At 39.9% G+C, this 24,209-nt stretch overlaps 1 protein-coding gene across 2 annotated transcripts in view; it reads left to right on the forward strand.

The window, feature by feature from the left end:
* Fan1 (FANCD2 and FANCI associated nuclease 1) overlaps positions 1 to 23,549 on the forward strand; it is a 33,326-nt gene extending 9,777 nt beyond the window's left edge. For both annotated transcript variants that reach the window (XM_071608679.1, XM_027955947.2), the window contains exons 6-14: positions 3,094 to 3,225; positions 5,127 to 5,235; positions 6,688 to 6,807; positions 9,765 to 9,929; positions 10,506 to 10,656; positions 15,176 to 15,279; positions 15,517 to 15,711; positions 16,251 to 16,379; positions 23,230 to 23,549. In XM_071608679.1, coding sequence (XP_071464780.1) covers positions 3,094 to 3,225; positions 5,127 to 5,235; positions 6,688 to 6,807; positions 9,765 to 9,929; positions 10,506 to 10,656; positions 15,176 to 15,279; positions 15,517 to 15,711; positions 16,251 to 16,379; positions 23,230 to 23,367 — 1,243 coding nt within the window. In that variant the 3' untranslated portion in view covers positions 23,368 to 23,549. The remainder of the gene's footprint in view (positions 1 to 3,093; positions 3,226 to 5,126; positions 5,236 to 6,687; positions 6,808 to 9,764; positions 9,930 to 10,505; positions 10,657 to 15,175; positions 15,280 to 15,516; positions 15,712 to 16,250; positions 16,380 to 23,229) is intronic.
* The last annotated feature ends 660 nt before the right edge of the window (positions 23,550 to 24,209 follow it).

Genomic DNA, 24,209 nt, shown 5'->3' on the forward strand with positions numbered 1-24,209 from the left:
AATTCTCTTCGTTATGAAGAGGGCCTTAGCATGATAAATAAAATCAGATTTAATTGACTTCAGGAAGAGGTCATATTATATAGTAGCTGGAATGTGATATGTAGCCTGGGAACCCTTTCTGCTCATTTCTGTACATGAAATAATTGATCCTCATTTATTCAGTAAAAATGGATTGAGTGTTAAAAATCTGTTATGTCCCTGAGTAGTGGAATTGCAGCAGTGAACAAGGTAGGGTTGCTGTCATAATGGGGTTACATCTCCCTTGAGAGGTAGGTAGTAAACAGAATAACTGTAGTGTGTGAAAAGTGCCCTGACAATTGAGGGGAAAGGTAGAGAAATTCTACTTTGTAGAGAGTGTTGTGGGGGAGGCCCTGGAACGTGACCCTGGAAAACAAGACATAAGAATAGAGAGGAGGTAGGCATGTCAGGGTCTGTGTTTCAGGCAGCTTTTTCATCACTGGGATTAAAAAACCTGATAAAAACAATTAGAAGAGGAAAAGCTTATTTTGGCTCATGGTTTCAGAGGTTTCAGTATATTGATGGCTCACTTTATAGCCCTAGGTCTGAGATGAGGCAGAACATCATGGCAGAAGGGCAAGGTAGATGAAAACAGCTCAGGACATGGCAACTAGGAGCAGAGAAAGAGGCCCACTCACCAAGGATGAAATATATACCCGAAAGTTAGGCCTCCAGTAAACTACTTTCTCTGGCCACATCCTACCTCTCTAAAGTTACCACACAGTAAATCCATCAGTGGATCAATCTGCCATTAGATTGCATCTCTCATAATGCATTTCACCTTTGGACATTCTTGCACTGTCTCACAGATGAACTTTTTGGGGAAACCTTATATCTAAACTATAAGAGTCTGGATCCCTGCTTCTAGGTGATGAGGTGAGCTGTGTATACACAGGCCTTCAGGCAGAAAAGAACTGGCTGAGTTGGAGAAATTCCAGAGGTCTCTGGCTAAGGCTCCGGAGGTCGGGAGAGAGGTCAGTGGTGCAAGGGGAGGTTACTTACGGACCAACATTGCAGGGGTCAGAGGATACTCAGCTTCTAAGCTCTAGTGAATAGACTGAATCTGTTCTCTAAGCAGTGGGAAGCTGTAGAAGAGATTAGGCAGGTAGCCAATCCATTTCCTGTTTTTAACCAAAGCGTCCAATGGAGTCATAGTTGGAGGGGAGCAAGAGAAGCCACAGAGAGGCTAGTTTGACCTTGGTGGTGGGAGCAGGTAGATAAGCTGAGGAAGGAAGTGCTTATATGAAGTCTGTGGTGATGAGTCAAGCAAAACCAGTCAGCCTGGTTATGTATTTTCTTCAGCAACATTCAGAGCCCTGGGCTCAGGCTATGAGGAAGTGGTCAGTGTGCACACCATGACTGTGGCCCAGATAAACAAGGCGTGTTTCTCAGGGAGAGCTAGGCTAAAATGCTCTGGTTGGGTATGCAGGCTGTAAGGACAGGAGACCTGTGACTGATAGATAATGATGGTCAGAGTACCAGCTACGGTCTTAGAGAGTGGGAGGAATTATCAGCAATAAATGAGCTGGAAAGCTTTGTGGGGGGTGGGTCTTGCTTAGTGGATTAAATGCTGAAAGTCAAGGTTTTTGAGGATGACATGTAGATTGGAGACAGAAGTCTCCACAGCTGTTGGCACGTTGGCAGTGGAAGACAGGTGGAAAAGTGATTATTGGTGAGAAGGTCTAGGATCTAAGAGTGCTCTTTGCCCTCATTGATGTCAAAGTCACCAGGCCATTGTTATAGGAAACAGAGGTAGAGAAAGGAAGTAGGTAGCAGTTTCAGAAAATGGTAGAAGATAATCTGTCCAGGAGTCACATGCCCTAAGGGAGGCAGGGGCCTCCCAGGAATGTGGGTTTCCAAGTGTGTAGGAGAATGATTTGGGATTCGCAGTCAGTGGAAGGGACTCATCTATGTGTCCCAGCCCTGAGTTGAGACCATTGGAGTGTCCTGTGTAAGAAGGCAGGGTGGAGGGAAGAACCTGGGGATGTGAAGGAGAATGCTGTTCCCAGTTTAGCAGTTCCAGTTTGAGTCAGATAAGTGATAGGCACCACATGATGAGTCCAGATTGTGACAAGGGTTGGCCTGGTGTTGATGGAAGGAGATGGGTGAAGTTTGACAGGGATGATTTCAGGTGGCCTCTTGGAATTGGAGTATGGATCAAGCAGGTTGTGATTTCTGTTTGTTTTTTTTTTTTTACCTCAGGATTATCCATTTGCAAAGTCATGAAATTATTAGATCTAAGAGTTTGTAAGCAGATTTTTACATTTGGAGTCATTTTCCTTTCCTCTTAATGTGTAGTGTTTGTACATACTGGTACTACATGCTTTAAGACATGAGTCAAATACAGTGAATATGTACTCAAAAGTGCTACGGAATCCACTGGTCAAATGTTTTTAATTTTGATATCTAGAAAAGTGAAAAGTCATATTTTTTCAGCTAAATGGTGTATAAAGTTTCAGCATTGCTGTCTCCTACAGTGAATTCCTAGTTATATTCGAAATAATCTAAGTAATTCTCTTTTTCTTTAACACTTATTTTTTTAGTTGTAGGTGGAAATAATACCTTTATTTTATTTTTATGTGGTGCTGAGGATTAAACCCAGTGCCTCACACATGCTATGCAAGCGCTCAACCACTGAGCTACAACCCCAACCTCTAAGTAATTCTCTTAACTTGGAATGCATACCTCTGGCTACCTTTGACTGCAAATGATTAAATTATCAAATTGACATCTTCTTATAATTCTGAAGTCAATTATGTGTTTATTTGGTGGCTGCCAAATTGTTGAATGAATGGAAGAATCTCAAAACTTAGGAATGATGAACTGATTAATATCACATCACATTTATATAGTGAAATGTATTATGTTATCATACAGTGTAAATTGGGCAGCCTATATCAGTTCTTTAGGGCCTTTCCAGTTATGTTAAATTAGTGCTAGAATAAAATTTAAATAACCTTCACATTTTAAAAAAACACACTTTTATCCTTCAGAGTTAGATCTAGCAGCTAGGATGCAGTAATTTTTATGGAAACACTCCTTAACATTTGAAATTTGGATGGCATTTTTCCCCAGATATGCAGCAGCTGCGCACATGCTGAGTGACATTTCTACCGCGATGGCCAGTGGGAACTGGGAAGAAGCTAAGGAGCTCTCTCAAAGGGCAAAAAGGGATTGGAACAAACTGAAAAATCACCCTTCCCTAAGGTTAGAGTTTTTTTTTCCTCCTTCTTCAGTGCTGGGAATGGAACTCAGGGCCTCACATGTTAAGCAAGAGCTCTACCACTGAGCCAGACCTTTAGCAAGATTTTTTTTTTTTTTTAAGATACCTGCCAAAATTTATTGTTGATCATTTTGTTCCAACTACTCAAGGTAATTTTATTCATGAATATTATGCTCCAGTTGGTCTTTGGTCAAACCAGGGTAGAGCTGTAAGTTTCTACTGGATTTTGAATGTTTTCCCCATGAAGAGTTAAGCAAATTTTATATAACTCAGATCCTTGAACAATAGACATTCAAGTGAATACTTACTCAGTGTTTAGCTTCCCATCTTTGAGCGTGTTGGCTTCCCTGAGTATCAGAGAGCTGAATTTAAATGATAGGGAAACCCAGCAGCAGGACAGAGATGTGGCATGTAATAGGTAGGTTTTTGCAGTGAAAACTCAAGACAGTGTAAGTGAGCACTAAAAGTTCCAAGAGCACAAAGTGTGATCTTTTATTGTTTAGTTTAATAAATTTTAAACATCTTTGGTATTTATTAAGAAATGTTTTCCTTTATTGTTGTATGGTGATCAGTGCCTCTTTCAGAAAAACATTTAGGAAACATTTATAATGAAAATCATAGTCAGGAAGTTAGATTACTGTAGAACAGACTGAGAACCTTCCTCTATGAAAGGCCAGAGAATTCATACTCAAGGCTTTGATTTTGTGTGGTAGCGACTTTACTCTGCCATTGTGTAGAAACAGGTACTGGAGAGAAAGAAATGAATGAGCATGGCTGTGTTCTAGAAAACTGTATTATATAGACATTGAAATTTGAGTTCCATTTTAATTTTCACATGCCTTGGGGTATTATTCTCCTTTTGGTATATTTTATTTAAAATGGTAAAATTCTAGGAGGAGGAAGGACTGGAGAAAAGTTGACCAAGGAGTACTAAGTTATAGTTTGATAGCAGTAAGAAGTAGCTTGATAAAGAAAATGATTGTGGGCTGGGGCTGTAGCTCAGTGGCACAGCTCTTGCCTAGCATGCATGAGGCACTAGGTTTCATCCTCAGCACCACATAAAACTAAAACAAGTAAAATAAAGGCATTCTGTCCATCTATCTACAACTATAAAAAGAAAAAAGAAAAGAAAGAAAGAAATTTTGAACTGTTCATCTCAAAAAATTAGAAGGATTTTGAATGTGTTTTTCATAAACAGATAATTGATGTTTGAAGAGATAGGTATGTTTAACCTGATTTTTACATGGTCACCGAAACAATACATAGTACTCCACTAACTTGTACAGTTTTTGTGGGTTTATGTGTTGGTTAAAAACAAAAATAGGTAATAGCAATGCATACAGAAAAAGAAATACAAAATACATTTTATAATATATATTTTTTAAAAAGGTAAAAGCCATTTTAGCTTAGAAAATTAGGGAGTTGGCCCTGGGTTTGCCCTGTGGGCTGGGGTTTGCTGACCTTGATTTAGAATATTACATATTGTTCTCATCTCTCTCTGCCATCTGAGTGACCTGGGATAGGGTGACTAGTTATGAGAATGTAGGTTTGTGGTGTAAGAAATTGTATACAATTGGAAGTATTTAGAATACTTAAAAGACAAGAATTCAGCTGAGTATGGTGGCACATACCTAGAATCCCAGCTACTCAGGCTGAAGCAAGGGGATCCCAAGTTCAAGGCCAACGTCAGCAATTTAGTGAAACCCTGTCTCAAAGTAAAAAATAGAAAGGGCTGGGGTTGTAGCTCAGTAGTAGAGTATCCCTGGGTTCATATCCCTAGGATAAGAACAAAATAAAAAATAATATATAGGAATTGGATCTGCTTTTCACTTATAATTGTATATAACAAATAAACTAAATGTACTGGTATACATTTTTATTTTAGATACCATGAGGAATTACCACTCTTTCTGCGGTGTTTTACAGTCGGGTGGATATATACAAGGATTTTGTCTCGGACTGTTGAAATCTTGCAGAGACTTCACATGTATGAGGTTAGAGCACCAGTCCCTCCCCTACCCTATTCTGAGACGGCAGCAATAAACATGTGAAGGAAATCTACTAGGCTCTCTGCTTTGCTGCATACATGGTCATCACACAGTAACACAATGAGAGTGTTTAATGTAAGTAACCTGCTGTCTCTCGGGTTAGTAGAAAGAGGACAGCTGAAGACCAACAGCTGTTTTGTTTGCTCGTGAGTTAATGAGTCACTGTACTGGAATGGTCGTGGACAAAGCCCAGTAGGGATCATGGACAGGTCTCTACAGCCTACGACTCAATCTCTTTCAGAACTTTGTGCAAGACTTGGACTTGGGAGATTTCCCCAAATCACTGAGGTGGAACTCTCAAGTCTCCTTAAGCTTCCCTGTCAGCTGCCATGGATTATCTGAAAATAATCTACAGTTACAAATCAGAAATATGATTGGGTTTTCATACTAAACATAGTGAAGTTGCCAGAGCTCCCTTTTGTTGTACTTGATATTTTTGTTGAAGAATGATATTTTTGTGAAGAGGATATACTAAGCTGGGTATTAACCTGGGATCTGTTAATCTCAAAGAATATCAATGATGAGTTTTAGGGCATCTGTGAACCCCAGAATTGCATGTATACAAGAGTTTTGTATTTTTCTGGGGTAAACATTACATGTTTGAAAGAGATATGAACCACAGAAGATTAAGAATGACTGAAGAGCTGGATGTGGTGGTGCGGCTTGGGAGGCTGAGGCAGGAGGATTGCTAGTTCAAAGCCAGCGTCAGCAAGAGCAATAATCCCAGCGGCTTGGGAGGCTGAGGCAGGAGGATTGCTAGTTCAAAGCCAATCTCAGCAAGAGCAAGATACTAAGCAACTCAGTGAGACCCTGTCTCTAAATAAAATATAAAATAGGGCTGGGGATGTGACTCAGTGGTTGAGTGCCCCCGAGTTCAATCCCTGGTACCTGCTGCCCCTACCCACACCCCCCCACCCAAAAAAAGAATGACTGAAGTGTCTACGTATATCTTGACCAGAGAGTCTTCTTGTTGAAGTGGAGTGTTTGGATGAGCACACCCGTTATCACCGGCCTGCCTGCCTTAAATTCCTCTTTCTGTGGGTCCTCTGACCTGCTGGGTTCCCATAAGTATGTAAGTTTTTCAGCCCTGACCAGTGTTTCTGCTTCTGTGCTGGCCAGTGTGACTTGAAGAGAATGTCCTTCGGTACCCACGGCCACCAAAAACCCAGTTCTAGCCTGTAGATGACCTGTCTATAAAACAAGGAAACCTCAGGGAATTCATGTCTACTGCAGAAGGGCATCTCCAAGCACTTCTTCTGTCAGCCCTGATCCTTGGCTTTAGAAAGATACGCATTATAAATATACTTTATGGTCCTGGTGTCTTCTAAATAAAATTACACTTGAATTTTTTTTTTTTTTTTTAAGTCTAATGGGCTTTCTCTGTTATTGTTGCAATAGGAAGCTGTTAAGGAACTTGAAAACCTTTTGTCACAGAAAATTTATTGCCCTGATAGCAGAGGCAGATGGTGGGATCGACTGGCTCTTAACTTACACCAGCACTTGAAGCGCTTGGAACCGGTATGCAAAAATATACCCAATGCTTTTGTTACTTCTGAATGAGTTTTTTAAATATGGCAAATTATTAAGTACTTTATCCATTCATTTTGGTGCTGGGGGTCAAACCCAGGACCTTGCACTTACTATGCAAGCAGTTACCACTGAGCTATACCCGCAGCTATACCTCCAGCCTGTTATATTCTGAATATAATTAGAACATTTATTTCTTTTGTTAACATTCTGACTTCTTCCAATCCAAGTAGAAATACCACAACCTTTAAAGACAGGAGACTGCTATCTTCTCTTCCATTATTTAGAAGATGGGTTGACAGTGGACTGTGTTGGGATTCAGGAGTTAGAATCTAGAACTCGGGAGACGATCGGTCCTCAACAGGTGCCTTCACAACAGTGTGTTTTGTTTTGTTTTTGTTTTGTGGTGCTGGGGATGGAACCCACAACCTTACTCATGCTATGCAAGTATTTTCAGGAAGTTACATCCCCAGTACCTAAGGTAATGTTTTTGTTTTGGAAATAGTGATTTTATTTGCTTGTTGCCTTGACGGAAATGTTACTTTCCTTATCTTAACTGCAAGTGCTTTATGAATAACTCTTTGTACTTCTGTGAGGTATTTTGCTGTGCCCCTGGGACATGTGTTGTCTCAACTGTAATCAGGCCACCACCTCTTGAGGGCACCAGGGCTCCCTATTCTGGGCATCTTGGGGACTTGGAAGTAGAGGGATTCTGCTGCCACTATATCCAGCAGGGTGGGGCTTCAGAGCTGCTGCTGCTGAGCCAGGCGACAACAGTGGCTCTTTGTGTTGCTGCCTGTGGGTCCCCCTCCCTGTCTACATTCCAGCCTGAATTCAAGTTGAATGGAGGGAACTGTGCCTCTGGGAGGTTTTGTTTTTTCCAGTGGCATATTAAATGAATCAGGGTGATACAGGAGTGGAAAAAATTGGCCATGGAATGTGGAACTGTGATGTAGTGTTTTTGCTGCCTTCCACTGAAAAAGTGCCTTGCTACTTCAGGTACCTGTGAAAAGCCACTGGAAGCTGTTTTGTTGTGGAGGTGGGCATGGTGCCCCCTTTCCTGCCAATGTTCTTTGAGGCTACAGTAGCAAGAGAAGGCGTCTCTTGGCCCAGCACCAAGCGTGAAAGAGACAAAGCTTGTGCTCTTGCTGCTGCTTTCTTCACGTAAAGGCTCAAGGATGTTGCAGCTCTCTCCCTGGTTCACAGTGCTGCTCACAGGAGCCTTCCCTCAGAGTCACAGGGGCAGATAGGCTACTGAGCTTATTTTTGATTGATAGTAAGAAACTTATAGTTCCTTCTAACCTTTCTCAGCAATCTCACTGGCTACACTCACAGCCCTCATGATCATGTTACTTACTATTCCTTATGTGCTTTATGTCAGTCCCTAGAGCAGAAGCCATTAGCAAGAGTGCTTATTCTTGCAGATTGTCAGGGGCCAGCCAGGGGCCCCAGAGCCAGGGTGGAGCTAGTCTGGCTATTCCCTCCCTGTTCCAGGCCTCTGCTGCCTGCTGTCTCCTGCCAAGGTACAGAACACTCTCAGATGGCACGATCTCACTGTTGACTCCTTTTATCCCCTCAATTCCTCATGGCCCGAGCCTTCGTTGATATTTCAGTTTCTTTTCTCTCTTTTTAAAATTTTTTTAATTGTAAGATATATGTAACATATGTAAAATTTGTCATTTTAACAAATTTTAAGTGTACAATTCAGTGGCATTGATTATGCCATGTTGTACAAGCATTACTCTAGTGTCTATCACTCCAAACAGAAACTCTGTAATCATTATGTAAATTCTCTCTGTTTTCTCCTTCCACAAACCTCACTTTACTTTCTGTGAATGTGCCTCTTGTGTATATTTCAGAAAAGCTGAATCACACAATATTTGCCCTTTTGTGTCTGAATTATTTCACTTAGCATAATGTTTCCAAGCTTCATCCATGTTGCAGCATGTCAGAACTTCATTTTTATGGCTGAATTATAAATAATTCATTGTATATAAACCTCCTTTGATTTATCCAGTCACCTATAAACGGATGCTTGGGTTGCTTCCACCTTTTGGCTGTTTTTAATAATGCCCCCATGAACATGCATGTACAAGTGTATGTCTATGTCCCTGTTTTGATTTCTTTTGGAATATTCCTAGGTGTGGATTTTTTGGTCATTTTGGTAATTTTATTTTAGTTGCTTCAGAAACTGCCAAACTGTTCTTCAGAGTGTTTTCAGTTTTTATATTTCCATCAACAAGGAACAAAGGTTTCAATTTCTATATCCTTGCCAACGCTTGTTATTTTCTGATTTCACCCATCGTAGCAGGAATAAAGTGGTATCTTTCTCTAGTTTTCAGTATTTCTCTTTGTTTATTTGTCCAACTTGGAACAACCTTGGGAAACATGTTACACTCCTCCAAACTCTAGGTACCTTTCCTGTAAATAAGGAATTGGGCCCAGCTCTGCGGTCCTGACTCTACATGAGAGCCACCTAGAAGTTTTGACTGGTCAGTTTCCTAGGTGCCTGTTGTGGAGTTCATCTCATTTTGTAGATCAAGGGTGGGACACATTTTCTTTCACTGCCCCTCACTCAGAAGAAATTCAGAGAACCATAGACCCAAGTGTTCCTCTAAATTTTTTTCTAGCCCATGATGCAGGGATGTCCTGAGGGACATGCTCTTGGTGAGGAAGGGGCCATGGGATGTTCTGTCCCCATGAATAATGAATAACATGCTGGTTGTGCTCCTGCACTTAACAATGAGGATTATAGTTAATCTGTATGTTAAAAATATCAGAATAAGATCTAAGAAAATAGCTTGTATCTCTAGAAGTGCTATTTGCTTACTTGCATATTAGTAAAACTGAATAATTAGTAGTGAAATTTTCTTACTCTGTTAAGCTAAATTAGTAGATGCTGCCTTAGGGTTTTTTAGGATCTTGATATGTGACATGTTATTTACTAGGCTATCAAGTGCATTATTAAAGGGCTGGCAGATCCAGAGGTAAGGACAGGACACCGTCTTTCACTTTATCAGAGAGCCATGCGCCTGCGAGAGTCTCCAAGCTGTAAAAAGTATAAGCACCTCTTTCATCAGCTGCCAGAAATTGCTGTCGAAGATGTTAAACATGTAAGTAGTTTCCTTTGGGTGCTTTGTTTGTCTTGAGTACTGGATTGAACCCAGGGTATTGTGGTTTTAAGTGCATGCTCTACAACTGATCATCCTCCTCAGCCCTTTTTGTGTGCTTTGGATTTAAACACGTTTTCTTGTTTGTTTGTTTTCCTGACTGAAAGCAACCTAAGAACAGTTTTAGTGTGCATTTTTATTAGGAAATGGAACAGTCTAATGTGCATTTTGGATAATGACATGGCCATTGCTCCCATTTTCACTCTAATACTCTCTCCCTAATAAGAATGGGTCAGCTGGTGTGGTCACACCTGAATTAAGTGATTGAACTTTTGAGCAGGAGCTCAGAACATCTGGTGGTTTCTCCTGGAAATGGGGGATCTGGAGAGTTCCTCCCATGACAGATGCTTTCCAAAGGCCAGAACCTTATAGATGTGCCAGTGTGGGTCACACACTTTGTACTCTGTTAAAAGCACAGCTTTAGCATTAGGAAGGTTTATCCCCAGGATTCTACCGGCAGGTTTACAGGTACTTTGAGGTGAAGTGAAGCTAATGGATGTTCTTCTGTTGCTGTCCCAGGTGACCATCACGGGCAGGCTGTGCCCACAGCGTGGGATGGGCAAGTCTGTATTTGTCATGGAGTCTGGGGATACTGCTAACCCCACCACAGTACTATGCTCTGTGGAGGAGCTGGCGCTGGACTATTACAGATGCAACGGCTTTGACCAGGGTAAACAGAAAACATTTCACCTATTCCAGACAATCAGCGTGTAGGCGAACAGCATTTCCTGATGGTTTGTCAATTATGGGTTGCCATCATCTCTCTTTCCTCTGCCCATGGTAGAATACACTGCTAAGCCGGGCCCAGCTGCTTGTGAGGATCACAAGTTTGATGCTAGCCTCAACAACTTGGTGAGACCCTATACTGAAATAAAATAAAAAGGGCTGAGGATGTAGTTCCTTGGTAGAATACTTAACCTGGCATATACTGGGCCCTGTTCAATCCTCTGTACTGCTGGGGGGAAAAAAAAGGTACTGTTGATCAAGGGGTATAGAAAAGAGTTTTACTAGCTACAGTTTTTAAAGGGGGTCTTCTTCCCATTCCCCAGTATTCCCCACCTAATGCCTGTGAAGATCAGTGTTCTCTGGTGGGACATTAGAGACTGTCTTTGCTGTCATAGCTTGTTAGTGAGCAGTAAGAAAGGGCAGAGGATGCTGGGTGCTGTGGCACTTGCCTACAGTCCCAGCGGCTGGGGAGGCTGAGATAGGAGAATAGCAAGTTCAAAGCCAGCCTCAGCAACCGTGAGGTACTAAGCAACTCAGTGAGACCCTGTCTCTAAATAAAATACAAAATCGGGTTGGGGATGTGACTCAGTGGTCAAGTGCCCCTGACTTCAATCCCCGGTATAAAACAAAAAAGAAAGGGCAGAGGACTGCCAGAGAGGCTGCCTGATGACAAACCTGGTGCAGGGACTGAGGGCTGGGCTGCTTCTGAGAGGGTTATCAGACCCAGAATCAGGTCATAAATGAAAGGAGCTTGAAGGATCTGCTCCTCCTAGAGTAATGAACTTGGACCCCAAGTCCTGCTACCTCATTTCCTTGGAGAATCCATTGTCCCTCTACCTTTCGACTCAAGAATGAGTGGAGCTGACCTCTGGTTGCCTCCTGCCCAACTGTGTGCTGTTCTTAAGAGTGTTAGGGTATTTCAGTCAATCTCTGGGGGCTCCACCTGGTGAGTTAATGAATATGCCGAGCAGGTCTAAGAGAGGAAGTGCACATTTGACTATGACAAAGTTCATATTTTGGAGCTGGGACTGGCCATTTGAGAAAAATATACATGAGTTAGTTTAAATGTGCTTGCTCTTCCTTTTCATATCATGGTTGTTGCAGGCATTTCACTCAGTTAGTAGATTTGAGGTGTTAGCTTTCCTCTTAGGGCTTCTTCCTTGTATGCACAGACATGATAGAGGATGAGCCCTCCCGTACCACAGCCCAGAAGGGCCTGTTGGCCATGGCTGTACCTCCCAGGAGTGAGACACAGTTGTGGACCACATGTGTTATGGTTGGATCCTGCTTGTGCAGGCTGTTTGTTTGTGGAGTCACTCAGAATGAGAGCTGCTTTGGATGTCTCTTGTCATAAGCACTATTACATAACAACAGATAAGGGTTTCATTTTTTACAAAATAACTGACTCATTTCTTAGGTCACTTAGAAACTCCTTCTGTTTGGGTATTCACCAACATCAGCTTCTCTTCCCCTCTTTTATTCTTTCTTTGATTTTGGTCTCAGAGAATGAACTGTAAATTCAGTGCTTTATCTAAGGTTCAGGGTCAAGTGAAGACATTGAGCACTTACTTGCCTTATAATTGGTAAAATAAAATTGTCATTCCTGGCCCTTAGTAGAATCTAGTACTGAGTAGAAAAATAAAAGTAAATCAAGGAGGGAAGAATTACAGAGGAAGCTCCTTTATTCTATATTTAAGATAAGGAATAAAGTAGGGCTAGTTGTCCTGGAGATACCCTGAGGGCCTGGCTCTAATGTTTTGTTTTGATTTTTTATTTTTATGAAACTTTTTATTATGGAGGATAGTGACCATGACTCTGCAAAAGTGGAAAACCTTGGGGCTGGGGTTGTGGCTCAGTGATAGAACGCTCACCTAGCACACGTGAGGTGCTGTGTTCAATCCTCAACACCACATACAAATGAAAATAAAGGTATTGTGTCCAACTACAACTAAAAAAAAAAAAAAATTAAAAAAAAAAAAAAACTGGAAAACATTTCTGATCTTCAAAACTCACCCAGCTCTCGTCTTCTTTCTCTCTTTTCCTACCGATTTCCCCTGGAATTTGGAAGCTGACCCCAGGTGTCCTCTCATGGTACTTGTTTTGCAGCTCACATGGGCCACTCCTGGGGACAAATCTTTCCCATCCTCACATCCAGGCAGCATTTTCCCTGTGCCTGTGCTGTAGGGTCACTAGTGTGAAAAACACTCTGATATTTTCAGATAGGTAAAAATCAAAGACATTACTCCACTTCAGCATCATGTGAGTGTTCAGATTAATGACAGTTTTAGAAGGATAACTACAAGATAGAATTTTATAAAATATGGGTTTCTTTCTGGTGAGTGCTAAGATTAATCTATATAATCTTTATTATAGGGAAGGGTGATGCTATTGGGGAGGAAGTGTGGAGGCCAGTGAAAACAGAGATACAATAGGCCTGAAAAGGCTAGACAGAAAAGAACAGAATGAGAATTCCAGCTCCCAGATAATGTCATAGGAGATGTGAAAGCTGGGCAGTTGCTGAAAGAAAGGGCAGGCTGTAAACCAAGCCGTTACCCTGACAAACAGTTGGAAAATTCTCTTCATAGAATACTAAATAGTTTTTATAAAAATATATTTCTGTATAAATATATTTTTCATTTTTTAATATTGATGCAATGAAAATGAGCTGAATACTTGCTGGGCTTTAGTCTAGAGGGGATTTCACATAAGGGTAATCTCAAACCCCTTTAGGGATGGTTATTTCTGAATTTCTCAGAAGGATTGCACCAAAAATGACTTCAGTTGGAGTCCACATGCATCATGTGGCTTGCCAAGAAGTTCAGGAACAATTCTGGCCTCCATATTCCTGACTGAGCAGTATATACAAAAGGACAGGAAGCTGATTAGAAGTCAAGGCCTAACTTTCTTCCTGGCAGGACAGGAGCCCAGTATCCTGGTACAAAGCTTTTTAGTAAAGTTCAAGGCTTTAGCCAGTGGCTCCAAACAAGTCCTGTTTTTGCCTCTGTTCTTTTGAATCATAGAGACAGGCTGCAGAGACCAGGGGCTAGAACTAAGACAGGGACAGAACAAAGAGTCTGGCACAGCTCAGGAATGCAGGACAGAGGAACAGGTCATATACTGCTGCTGATGGAGACTCTGGTCTCTGTCCTAAGAGCACTTTTTTGTGCCCATGAGGCCACACTGCAGATGATTCACAGTGTCCCTGCAGAGAACCTGCGAGCCTGGGTGGCAGCCACATGGCAGACCCAGGAAGGCACATAGTGAGCAAGCAGCCCCTCAGGCCAGCCTTCCAAGCAGATGAGTGGTGTTGTCTTGTCTCGGCTTTCTGCCCTGTGCTCATTGTGGCCTTACACATGTGGACCAGGGCCTGCAGTGTCAAGAGTCTGGCCAGCTAGAGGAACTTTCTTGCCAGTGTGCATAGTGTGTCAGAAGTGGGGTCTGTTGTTTGGTGCCTCCTTTAGCCAAAGCAGTAATATGCAGAGAGGTATCCATGTGGTTGCCTTCCCTTTTGGGTGTGGTGATATACAGAGAAGCTCAGCTTAGAATAGCTCCGCAAACAGGAACTCTCTGGGGACAGAGGTATGGGGCTATGCCAAAACCCATTTTTTTAAAATTAAGTTAATTTTATTATGGAATGAAAAATATCAGCCAAAGGAGAGGTAAAGAATGGTTGGTGGATGAATGACCAACCCATTTAATGGTATCCCATTTAGCAAAACAGCCAAAGCCCACTCTTATCCGGTTATGGACTCTGCCTTTGGCTTTCAGTGATCTGGCACTTTATTTCTTTCTCTGAGGTGGTTTCCCAGTTAGTAATGTGTGTGGGACATGAGGATGGAGTATCTAAATTAAATGGTTTTTAAGACTGAAAGCTTCTATAAAAGCCTTGAATACTGGAAACACTGGGAAGACCTTGTTCAGGCCAAAGCAACATAGTGTGTAGGTAAGTGAGGTGAAGTGTAGCAGCACCTGCTAAGTCTGGGGGTGTGGACATGGCCACTGCTCCCCAGTCTCCTCCTGTCAGTCCCTTTATGGACATGTTCTTGAGGGATATTGGGGGATGCCTGACACAGAGCCTGCTTGTGGATTCTGCACCCAGCTCAGCCTCCACCACTAAATCAGAGCTGAGGAGGGAACCTGCTTTTTTATTATTAATATATTTTATTTTTAAGATAACATGTTCCTTAGGTTATTCACCAAAGTGAAAAACTCTGCTTTGTGGCTTTGCAATGTTCATTTGAACTTTTCCATGATTACTAAGATTTTCACCCTTCAGTGGGCTTCTGTATGCAAATAATATAGTATAAGAAAATGATTTAGGAATGGCATGAAACTAGCATTTTCTTCAGACTAAAAATATTTATTATTTCCTTGAAATTGAATATGCAGCAGATAACAGTGGCATTTTCGAAAAAGAAAACAGACAAAACTGATTTTTCCTCCATGTGTATGATTTGTTGCAGGGATCCATGGAGAAGGGTCTACCTTCAGCACCCTGTATGGCCTCCTTCTGTGGGATATAATCTTCATGGATGGGATACCAGACGTCTTCAGAAACGCCTACCAGGTAAGTCGTCAGTGCTGCCTCATGAGGAGACCCTTCTGCATGCGCCTGTGATTCACACCCACTTGTGTAATAAATTCCTTTCATATTGGTTATATATATCAGATAATTTTTGCAAACCTTTTGAGAAGAAGAATGTTTCAACCAACTGGCCATTTTCCAAATTGCATAGGTTTTGAGTATTGTTGAGGAGTCTGCTCTCTAGGCATGCTGTGAGAGCTTGCTTTCTCTGTGACACAGGCATCCCCACTGGACTTGTGCACAGACAGCTTCTTCACCAGCAGGGGCCCAGCCCTTGAGGCCAGACTGCAGATGATTCACAGTGCCCCTGCAGAGAACCTGCGAGCCTGGGTGGCAGCCACATGGCAGGCCCAGGAAGGCAGAGTGGCTTCTCTTGTCAGCTGGGACCGCTTCACTTCTCTTCGGCAGGCTCAGGTAACAGTTCATCTGTATGGCAAGAGCTGGTCCCAAAGTGATGTCTCCCTGGTCCGGGGTGTCCTTTTGGCAACTATCAAAATGCACACAGGTGTGTGTGTGTGAGAGAGAGAGACAGAGAGAGAAAGAAAGAGAGGGACACACACACACACACACACACACACACACACAGATAGCTTCTTTTTGCTTGACAGGACTCTTTTCTGTCTCTTTTTAACTACTGGTCTCTATGAGTCATTGCAGTCATATTCCCGAGTTCTGACTCTAAAGTTCCTTCTTCCTCAGATGTTCCCCAGGATGTTCACACAGGGCAGAAGCCTGATAACTGATTGAAGAGAACTGGTTCCCCAGAGTTCATTAGTGGGGATTTTTGGCAGTGGCTCTGGTCCCTCTATAAGCAGCAAAACAACCTCTGGTGTACCTGGAATCCATTTCTGTTGAACTACTCTGGAGTTGTTCTTTGTCTCATAGTTGCTGAAGCCTATTTGAGGATCTCCGCCTAAGGAAAGAGGCTAACTATTCATGTGTTTTGTGTTCAGGATCTTGTCTCCTGCTTGGGGGGTCCCATCCTCAGTGGTGTGTGCAGGCGACTGGCTGCTGACTTCCGACACTGCCGAGGGGGCCTCCCTGACTTGGTGGTATGGAACTCCCAGAATCACCGCTTTAAGGTCAGTGGAACCAGAATGGAAAGTTATGTTTGTAATTTTGTTTGCTGCTGAATCAGAGGCCTCACTTTAGACACTACTTGTGTGGCTGCTTCCAAAACTGATTTCCTCAAGAGCTCCTGGGCCGAGGGCAGGGGTTTGGGCAGGGGGTGTCCTCCCTTAGGCTGTGCACCACAAAGTAGCTTGTTTCATCAGAGCAGGTGAGTGAGAGGAGCCATTGAGCCTGATGGAAGGCCAGGTCTCCTGCACCTTCATCATGGAAGGGGCAATCCATCACTCTTGCTGTTTCTGTTCTCAGAATAAGTCACCAGGTCCGGCACACACTCAGAGGGAGTGGGTCCCATAGGGTATAGACACAAAGAGCTTTGCTATGCTCCCTGAGAGTGAGCACCTCCTCGGTTGTTGTCCATGGGGTACATTACTTGCCTACTCTGAACCCTGCCCTGATATGCTGCACTGGTTGGTTGGTTGCTTTTTATTGAGTTTCGAGATTAAAAATAAACTTGTGTGTATATTATATATATTATATGATATATATATATTTCCTGGATACAAGTCTTGGTTATATTTCATCTAGGTCTATGGCTTCTCTTTTCATTTTCTTGGAAGAGCAGAATTATTAAATCTTGACAAAATTCAGCTTACCTTTCTTTAATGGATCATATTTTTGGTGTCAGATATCAAAAAGGTCCTTAAACTAATAAAAGTACATATCAAGTTTTCAGAATACAAATCAATATGCAAGAATCAATTATATTTCTATATAGTAGCAGCAAGCAAACTGAAAGTTGAATAAGCAGCATCAAAAATATAAAATATTTAGTAAGGATCAACCTGTTAAGAGATATACAAAACCTAAACACTGAAAACTAAAAACATTTCTAAGAGAAATTAAAATATAAATTGATCCTTTCTAAGTATTTTATATTTTTGATGCTATTTATTCAACTTCCAGTTGCTTGCTCCTACTTTATAGAAATATAGTTGATTCTTGCACACTGATTTGTATTCTGAAAATTTTTTGGTGTATTTCATTGGATTTTCTACATTAGCATTCAGATTGTCTGCTAAGAAAGAGAGTCTTAATTTCTTCCTTTCTAGTATTGATATTTTCTTTCCTCTTTCCTAGTCAGGAAAGTGCAATCAGTCATTGCACTGGCAGAACCTCCTATATAGACTGTAAGTGGGAAGACTGGCATCCCTTGTTTCTGATCTTAAGGGAAAGCTCTTAGTCTTTCATTATTAAGTATTGTGTCAGATGCAGATATTTTGTAAGTACATTTTATCAGATTAAGAGATTTCCCTTTATGTCTAAGTTTTCTAAGAGTTTTTATCAGGAGTTAGTTGGATTTTGTCAAATGTTTTTAAAAAATTAGGGCTGGGGTTGTGGCTTAGTGGTGGAGTGCTTGCCTCACTCATGAGAGGCACTCAGTTTGATCCGTAGCACTACATTAAAGTAAATAAATAAGATAAAGGCATTGTGTCCATCTGCAATGAAAAATATTTAAAAATTTGACATTATTATATGATTTTCTCTTTACTATGTTAATAACATAATTTACATTGGTTTTTGAATCTTTAAATATTTTATTACATATTCTAAAGAAGTTAAAAAGGCACACAATAGTCAGGTAAGCAGTTATGTATAGTTAATTAGTACTTGTATAAGTCAAAGACAGGACTGTTGTAAACTGTACAGCAGAACTCATTGAGATAGTACATAAGGCCTTCCAAACAGTGGTTATCAGAACCACCCAAGGAAGTTCAAAGAAAACTACAGATTCCTGCTATGCACGGTGGCACATGCCTGTAATCTCAGTGGCTCGGGAGGCTGAGGCAGAAGGATCCTGAGTTCAGAGCCAGCCTCAGCAATAGCAGGTGCTAAGCAACTCAGTGAGACCCTGTCTCTAAACAAAATATAAAATAGGGCTGGGATGTGTCTCGGTTGTCCAGTGCCCCTGAGTTCAGTCTCTGGTACAAAAAAAAAAAAGCAACAGAAAACTACAGATTGCTGTGTCCACATCCCCCAAATTATGATTCAAAGGGTGTGAGTGAGGGTGTGTACAATCAGGCTTGAACCAGTGATATAGAACACAATCCTTTCTTGATTGGATATGGGTGGCTGAGGATACTGAAGTGACAAAAGTAAAGACATCTTAGACCCAGAAATTGGTGATGGGTATTGAGCTTCACAGTAAGAAGCATTTCTTCATTATGGCTATGGCTTAAGGAAACTGTTGGCTTCCTCAAGTCTTGGCTGGCCCTTTTATTCAGAATTCCATCTACTCATTGCTTGATCTCAACAGCTGTTCAACATCACTCTAGCCACAAGTTACCACAGGCCAAGAGCAGCCAGAGGCCCAAGAGTCTCAAGAACTTCCCGATCGACCATTCACTCCAGTGAGATTCTTGCCTGTTTTTTAATAGAACTCCAGGCCTAAGTACTCAGTAACAATAAAATTAAATATTTCTTTAGCCCTGGCTTCCACTTGTACATATTAAAAATTGCTCAACTTATCTGTACCTTTGGATAAAAGCAGGTTGAAATGTTTGCACCCTTCTACTCTGGATAACGTGGCAGACTTTAGCACATAATCTTAGTCAAACAAATTTTTCCATCCTGGGTACTTTTCTGGTACCCAGACAACAGTATCCAACATCGTGACTTTGAAAGCATCCAACTTTACAATGTCTACCACTGCTTCATGCACAGTATCATGGGCTTCCTCATCAAAAGTCAGCTTTCTCCAGCCAGTGAGAAAACTGGAAACACTTTGGAAAACTGGCTCAGTTCTAGGATTGTTTTTAAGATCATTTCAGCAAGTTTCTCTCTTCTGGTACCCAGAATGCAGATAGATTTATTCTGTATCCTAAAGTCTTTCTGAAGATTCTGCAGTTCCTCTGGGCCATGATGGTTCATCTTCCAGGTGATTTCACTGTGCCTCATTTCCCAGAAGAGCCTGGTTTGGAATCTTTATTTATTTGTTTTGTTTTTGCAGTGCTGGGGATCAAACCCAGGGCCTCCTGTATGCTGGGTAAATGCTCTACTACTTGATTTTTCAATCTTACAACCTAACTTGCATTTCTTAGATAAGCCTCACATAATAATTGTGATAAAGTGTGGATTTGATTTTGTAAAATATTATAATTTTTGCATATATATTCATGAAAGATATTGATCTGTAGTTTTCTTATAATATCTTTGTTGAGTTTTGGTTTCAGGGCAATATATTACTGGACTTTATAGAATGGGATGGAAAATAACATTTTTGGTCTTCAGGAATAGTTTGTTTACAATTATTATTAGTCCATAAAATCTTCGGTGGAATTAAACAGGGAAGCCTAACAGGCCTGGAGTTTTCTTTTTGGGAAACTTCAAAACTCTACATTTCTTTTTTAATCAACATAGAGCTATTCATGTTATATTGATTGAACTTTGGGAGTTTGTGTCTTTTGAGAAGTTGTCCATTTCATGTAAGTTGTTGAATTTTTTTGGCATAAAATTGTTCCTGTTTCTCCTTGTTATTTAAATATCTGTAGAATCATTATTTCTATCATGCTTTTATTCTGATATTAGCGGTCTGTATCTTTTCTTTTTGTGACCTATCTGGTGGGAGATTTATCAATTCTATTGATTTTTCTCAAAGAACCAGCTTTTGTTATCATTGATTTTTCTCTAATGTCTTTGTTTCATTGATTTCTGCACTTCTCTTTATAAGTTCCATTCTTCTGATTACTTTGGATTTAATTGTTATTTATGGTTTCTTAGAGAGGAAGTTGTAATCATTACTTTGAAAGTTTCTTTTTATAAGTCCAGTTTCAAATATCATATTCTAATTATGTAGTACTGGTGCATGGTTACACCTTAATATTATGTTTGGTCGGTTTCCTAAACTTACTTATTATGCTCAATAAAGTTACTGATTATTTCTTTGTCGATTATATTGGATTATTCATAGGAAAACACAATGTATTTGGGAAGTAAATTTGCTTTGTCATTTGCAAAAAAAGAAAAAGAAAGTTTCTTTTTCTAATAGAAGTTCATTAGATTAGACAAAGGGAAATGAAGAGAAGGGAGAGGGGAAAGGAATAGGAAAGACAGTAGAATGAATCAGACATAACTTTCCTATGTTCATATATAAATACACAACCAGTGAAACTCCATGTGTGTATAATATGTCAAAATGTTATGTATATCTAAAAAGAACAATTTTTAAAAAGTTTCTAATAAAGGTGTTTAGCACTATACATTTCTTTATAAGCACTGCTTTACCTGAATCTCACAAATCTGATATGTTGTTTTCATTTTCATTCAGTCCAAAATACTTTTTTGGAACTGGGGATGTAGCTCAGTAGTAGAGTGCTTGTATGCAGGGTCCTGAGTTTGATTCCCTAGCACCCAGAAAAACAGAAAAAAGAAAAACCCACAACTTTCTTCTTTCCCTTTTGATTTCTTTTTTGAACCACGACTTGATTACAAGTGAGTCAATTTATCCAGTTATCTTTCAGCTGTTGATTTGTGGTTTCCTCCTACTAAAATCAAAGGGCATGTTTTATTTGACTAGGATCCTAGCAAAATTGAGACTTAGACGTTTTATATAGTCTTACTTACACGGTTTGCTTTGGTGACTCTTCTGTTTGCAAACTTAAATATGTGTTTAACTTGTTGGGAAAGAGGAACAGTATTTTAAAATGTCAAATCAATTATCTCAGGTTGATTTATACTGTTATTTGAGTTTTCTGTGTCCTTACTGTTCCTTATTAACTTGCTCTATAAACTTTTGAGAGAAGAACATTAACATCTCTGATTATAACTGTGAATTTGTATGTTTCTTCTTGCATCTCTATCAATATTTGCTTCATGCATTTTGAAATTAGGATTAGATGCATAAATTTAGGATTGTCAGGTCCTTTTGACAAATCAACCCTTTTATCATTTTGAAATGCCCTTCCTTTATTCCTGATAATTTTTTTTAAATTTAGAAATCAAATTTCTCAGCATTCTTTTGATTAGTGTTAATATGATACATCTTTTTCCACACTTGTACTGTTTGGGGGGAGGCATTGGGGGTTGAACTCAGGGGCACTTGACCACCAAATCACATCCCCAGCACTGAATTGCTTAGTGCCTTGCTTTTGCTGAGGCTGGCTTCAAACTCAGGATCCTCCTGCCTCCAAAATAGCTACTGGGATTATAGGTGTACACCACCATGTTTGGCTTCCATTCTTTCACTTTTAACCTATTTTATCTTTATATTTCTATGAGTTTCTTATAGGCAGCATATAATTGCATCTTGCCTTTTAGTCTTTTTAATCCAGCCTAACTTTTGCCTTTAATCGTGGTGTCTGGAATATTTAAATTTAATGTAAAAAAAAGAAAGTTTCTTTTAGGATAACAGAATACTGTTATTTCTTACATGGTTGTACTAATCTTAAAAGTTACTGTCCACCTTCAAGTGATACTACACCATTTCATGTATGGTATGAATAACTGTGCAACAGATTATTCTTATATCTATCTCCCTCCTAGCATTTGTGTTCTCATGCATTTCACTTCTACACGTAACAAATTCCGTAACACATTATTTTTGCTTTCTGCAACTGAGTTAAATAATTAATGGGTCTATTTACACACGTAGACCAGTTCTATCGCTTGTTATTCCTTTGTACAGATCCACATTTCCCTTTGGTATCATTTTCCTAATTGAAAAATTTCCTTTAACATCTTCTTGAAGCAGGGGTCTTCCAATCATATTTTTTAGGTCTTGTAGGACTTCTGAAAAGTCTTTATTTAGTCATTATTTTTGGAAGATTATTTTCTCTGTGCACAGAATTCTGTGTTGACAGTTCTTTTAATACTTTTAAAATACTGGTTCACTCTCTTCTAGCTAGAATTTTAAAAATCCTGGTTGTTTCTCAAGATAATCCCTTTATTGATGATTATACTTTTTAATCATTGTATTTCTTAGTGTAGTGTACTATTCTTGATATTTCTGTGCTTGGGTTCATTAAAGTTTTGTGTTTCTAGTTTTCATCATATCTGGAAAAATTTTGGCCATTACTCAGTAAAAATAATTTTTTTTCTCCTCTCTCTCCTTTGGGGACTCTAAATGTCCATTAGGCTACAGAATACTGTTATAAAGTTTTTTCTATACTTCCCCTGGGATTGTTTTTATTTCTGTCTCCTAGTTCAGTAGTGTGCAGTGAACAGAACTGACAGAGCTCCTGCCTTTATGGAACTGATCTGTAATAAAAATATCTATAGATTGCCATGAAATAAATAAGTACATGAAGCTCTATCCATCTCCTTAGAGATATGGTGGACCTGTGAGATAGGTTTAAGCTGCTTGAAAGATAAGAAATCAGGCATATGAAAAACAGGGAGAAATGTCCTTTAATAGAGGAATAGTGTGAGGGCCCTTGGAAAGGGCATAGGTTAATCTGAAAGGAGGCCTTTGGAATGATTGGTAGGGCCCAGATCCTAGTTTTGTAGGTTAGGATAAGAAATTTAGATTCAGTTGTAAATATAACAAGTAATTAGATGGTTTTAAATAGGGGAATAACAGTAATATTTGCTTTAAAATAAATTTTCAATAATTTTATACTAAGAATCAATTTGCAAATTCCTTATGAATAACTGCCTAGTTTCTACAGAACAGAAATATTTCTCAATTTTTTTTACATATGTATTGCTTTGTATATGTAAAGAGTAGTGTAATAGAGTAAGCCATTTATAAATAATTGTCAGTGAAAATGACTATAGCTAACATCTGGGTAACTGTTCAGTTTCAGTAAAATACTAATTTTTAAAAAGTTTCAGTAGAATACTAATTTTTAAAAATTTATCTTCCAGCTTGTAGAAGTTAAAGGCCCCAGTGATCGACTTTCACAAAAGCAAATGATCTGGTTGGATGAACTGCAGAAGTTGGGGGCTGAAGTAGAAGTCTGCCATGTGGTTGCAGTTGGAGCTAAGAGCAAAGGCCTCAGCTAAAGCCATCAAATTGGGAATATTTAGTTATACAGTAATATTTTTAAAAGCATAAAGTAGTATTACATTGTATTTAATTTTGATTTTATCGTCAGTTATAAACCTGAATTACTAATTGATCATTGTATAGTGTCTGTATCTCAGAGAACTTGGTGTCTGTTTGAAATACATGAATTGATCCCACACAGTGGGTAATGGTCTTTTTTATAAATGGTCAAAACCCTGTTGGCCATTTTAGGAGCTGGATACATCTATGCCAATAAATTAGACTTAAGAAAAATAAAAGCAAAAACAAAAATGCAAACATAGTTCATAGCTTTCAGCTTAGGTCTTCTATAAAAGTAACAATTTGGAAACGAAGATCCTTGAATTCAAGTCTTTCTATACTCTTTTACACATTTAGCTGTTAAATATTCTTGTTTTGTGACTACTCAAGAAGGGCAGAAACAACAGTGCAGATTCAGATTGCCTCAGGAATTATACAGTTCTCTTGAATTTCTTAACTTCTTATAGTACAGCATCTGTAGATGCTTGCTATTACCAGTTAGGGCAAGATCGCCAACAGCATGAGCAGTATTTTTCAAGGCAGTTGTACCTCCTCATCCTCTATGTTGAAATAAGGCTGCTCATCACCATTGTTGGGTCTCAAGCAGGTAGAAAGGTGATTTAAATAAATGCTAGGCCCAGGATGTGGGCTAGAGTCCTTGGTCTCCCATAGACTGGGAACTTCTGGGAGAAACTTAACTCCCAGTTTTTGTGTTTATTAAATGGAAGGACCAGTTAGGGCATGATCTATTACTACCCACATGGCCTAAATACAGCCATTTCTAAAATGTAAAAATTGT

The sequence above is a fragment of the Marmota flaviventris genome, chromosome 2 (assembly GCF_047511675.1).
Source record: "Marmota flaviventris isolate mMarFla1 chromosome 2, mMarFla1.hap1, whole genome shotgun sequence".
NCBI classification, from domain to species: domain Eukaryota; kingdom Metazoa; phylum Chordata; class Mammalia; order Rodentia; family Sciuridae; genus Marmota; species Marmota flaviventris.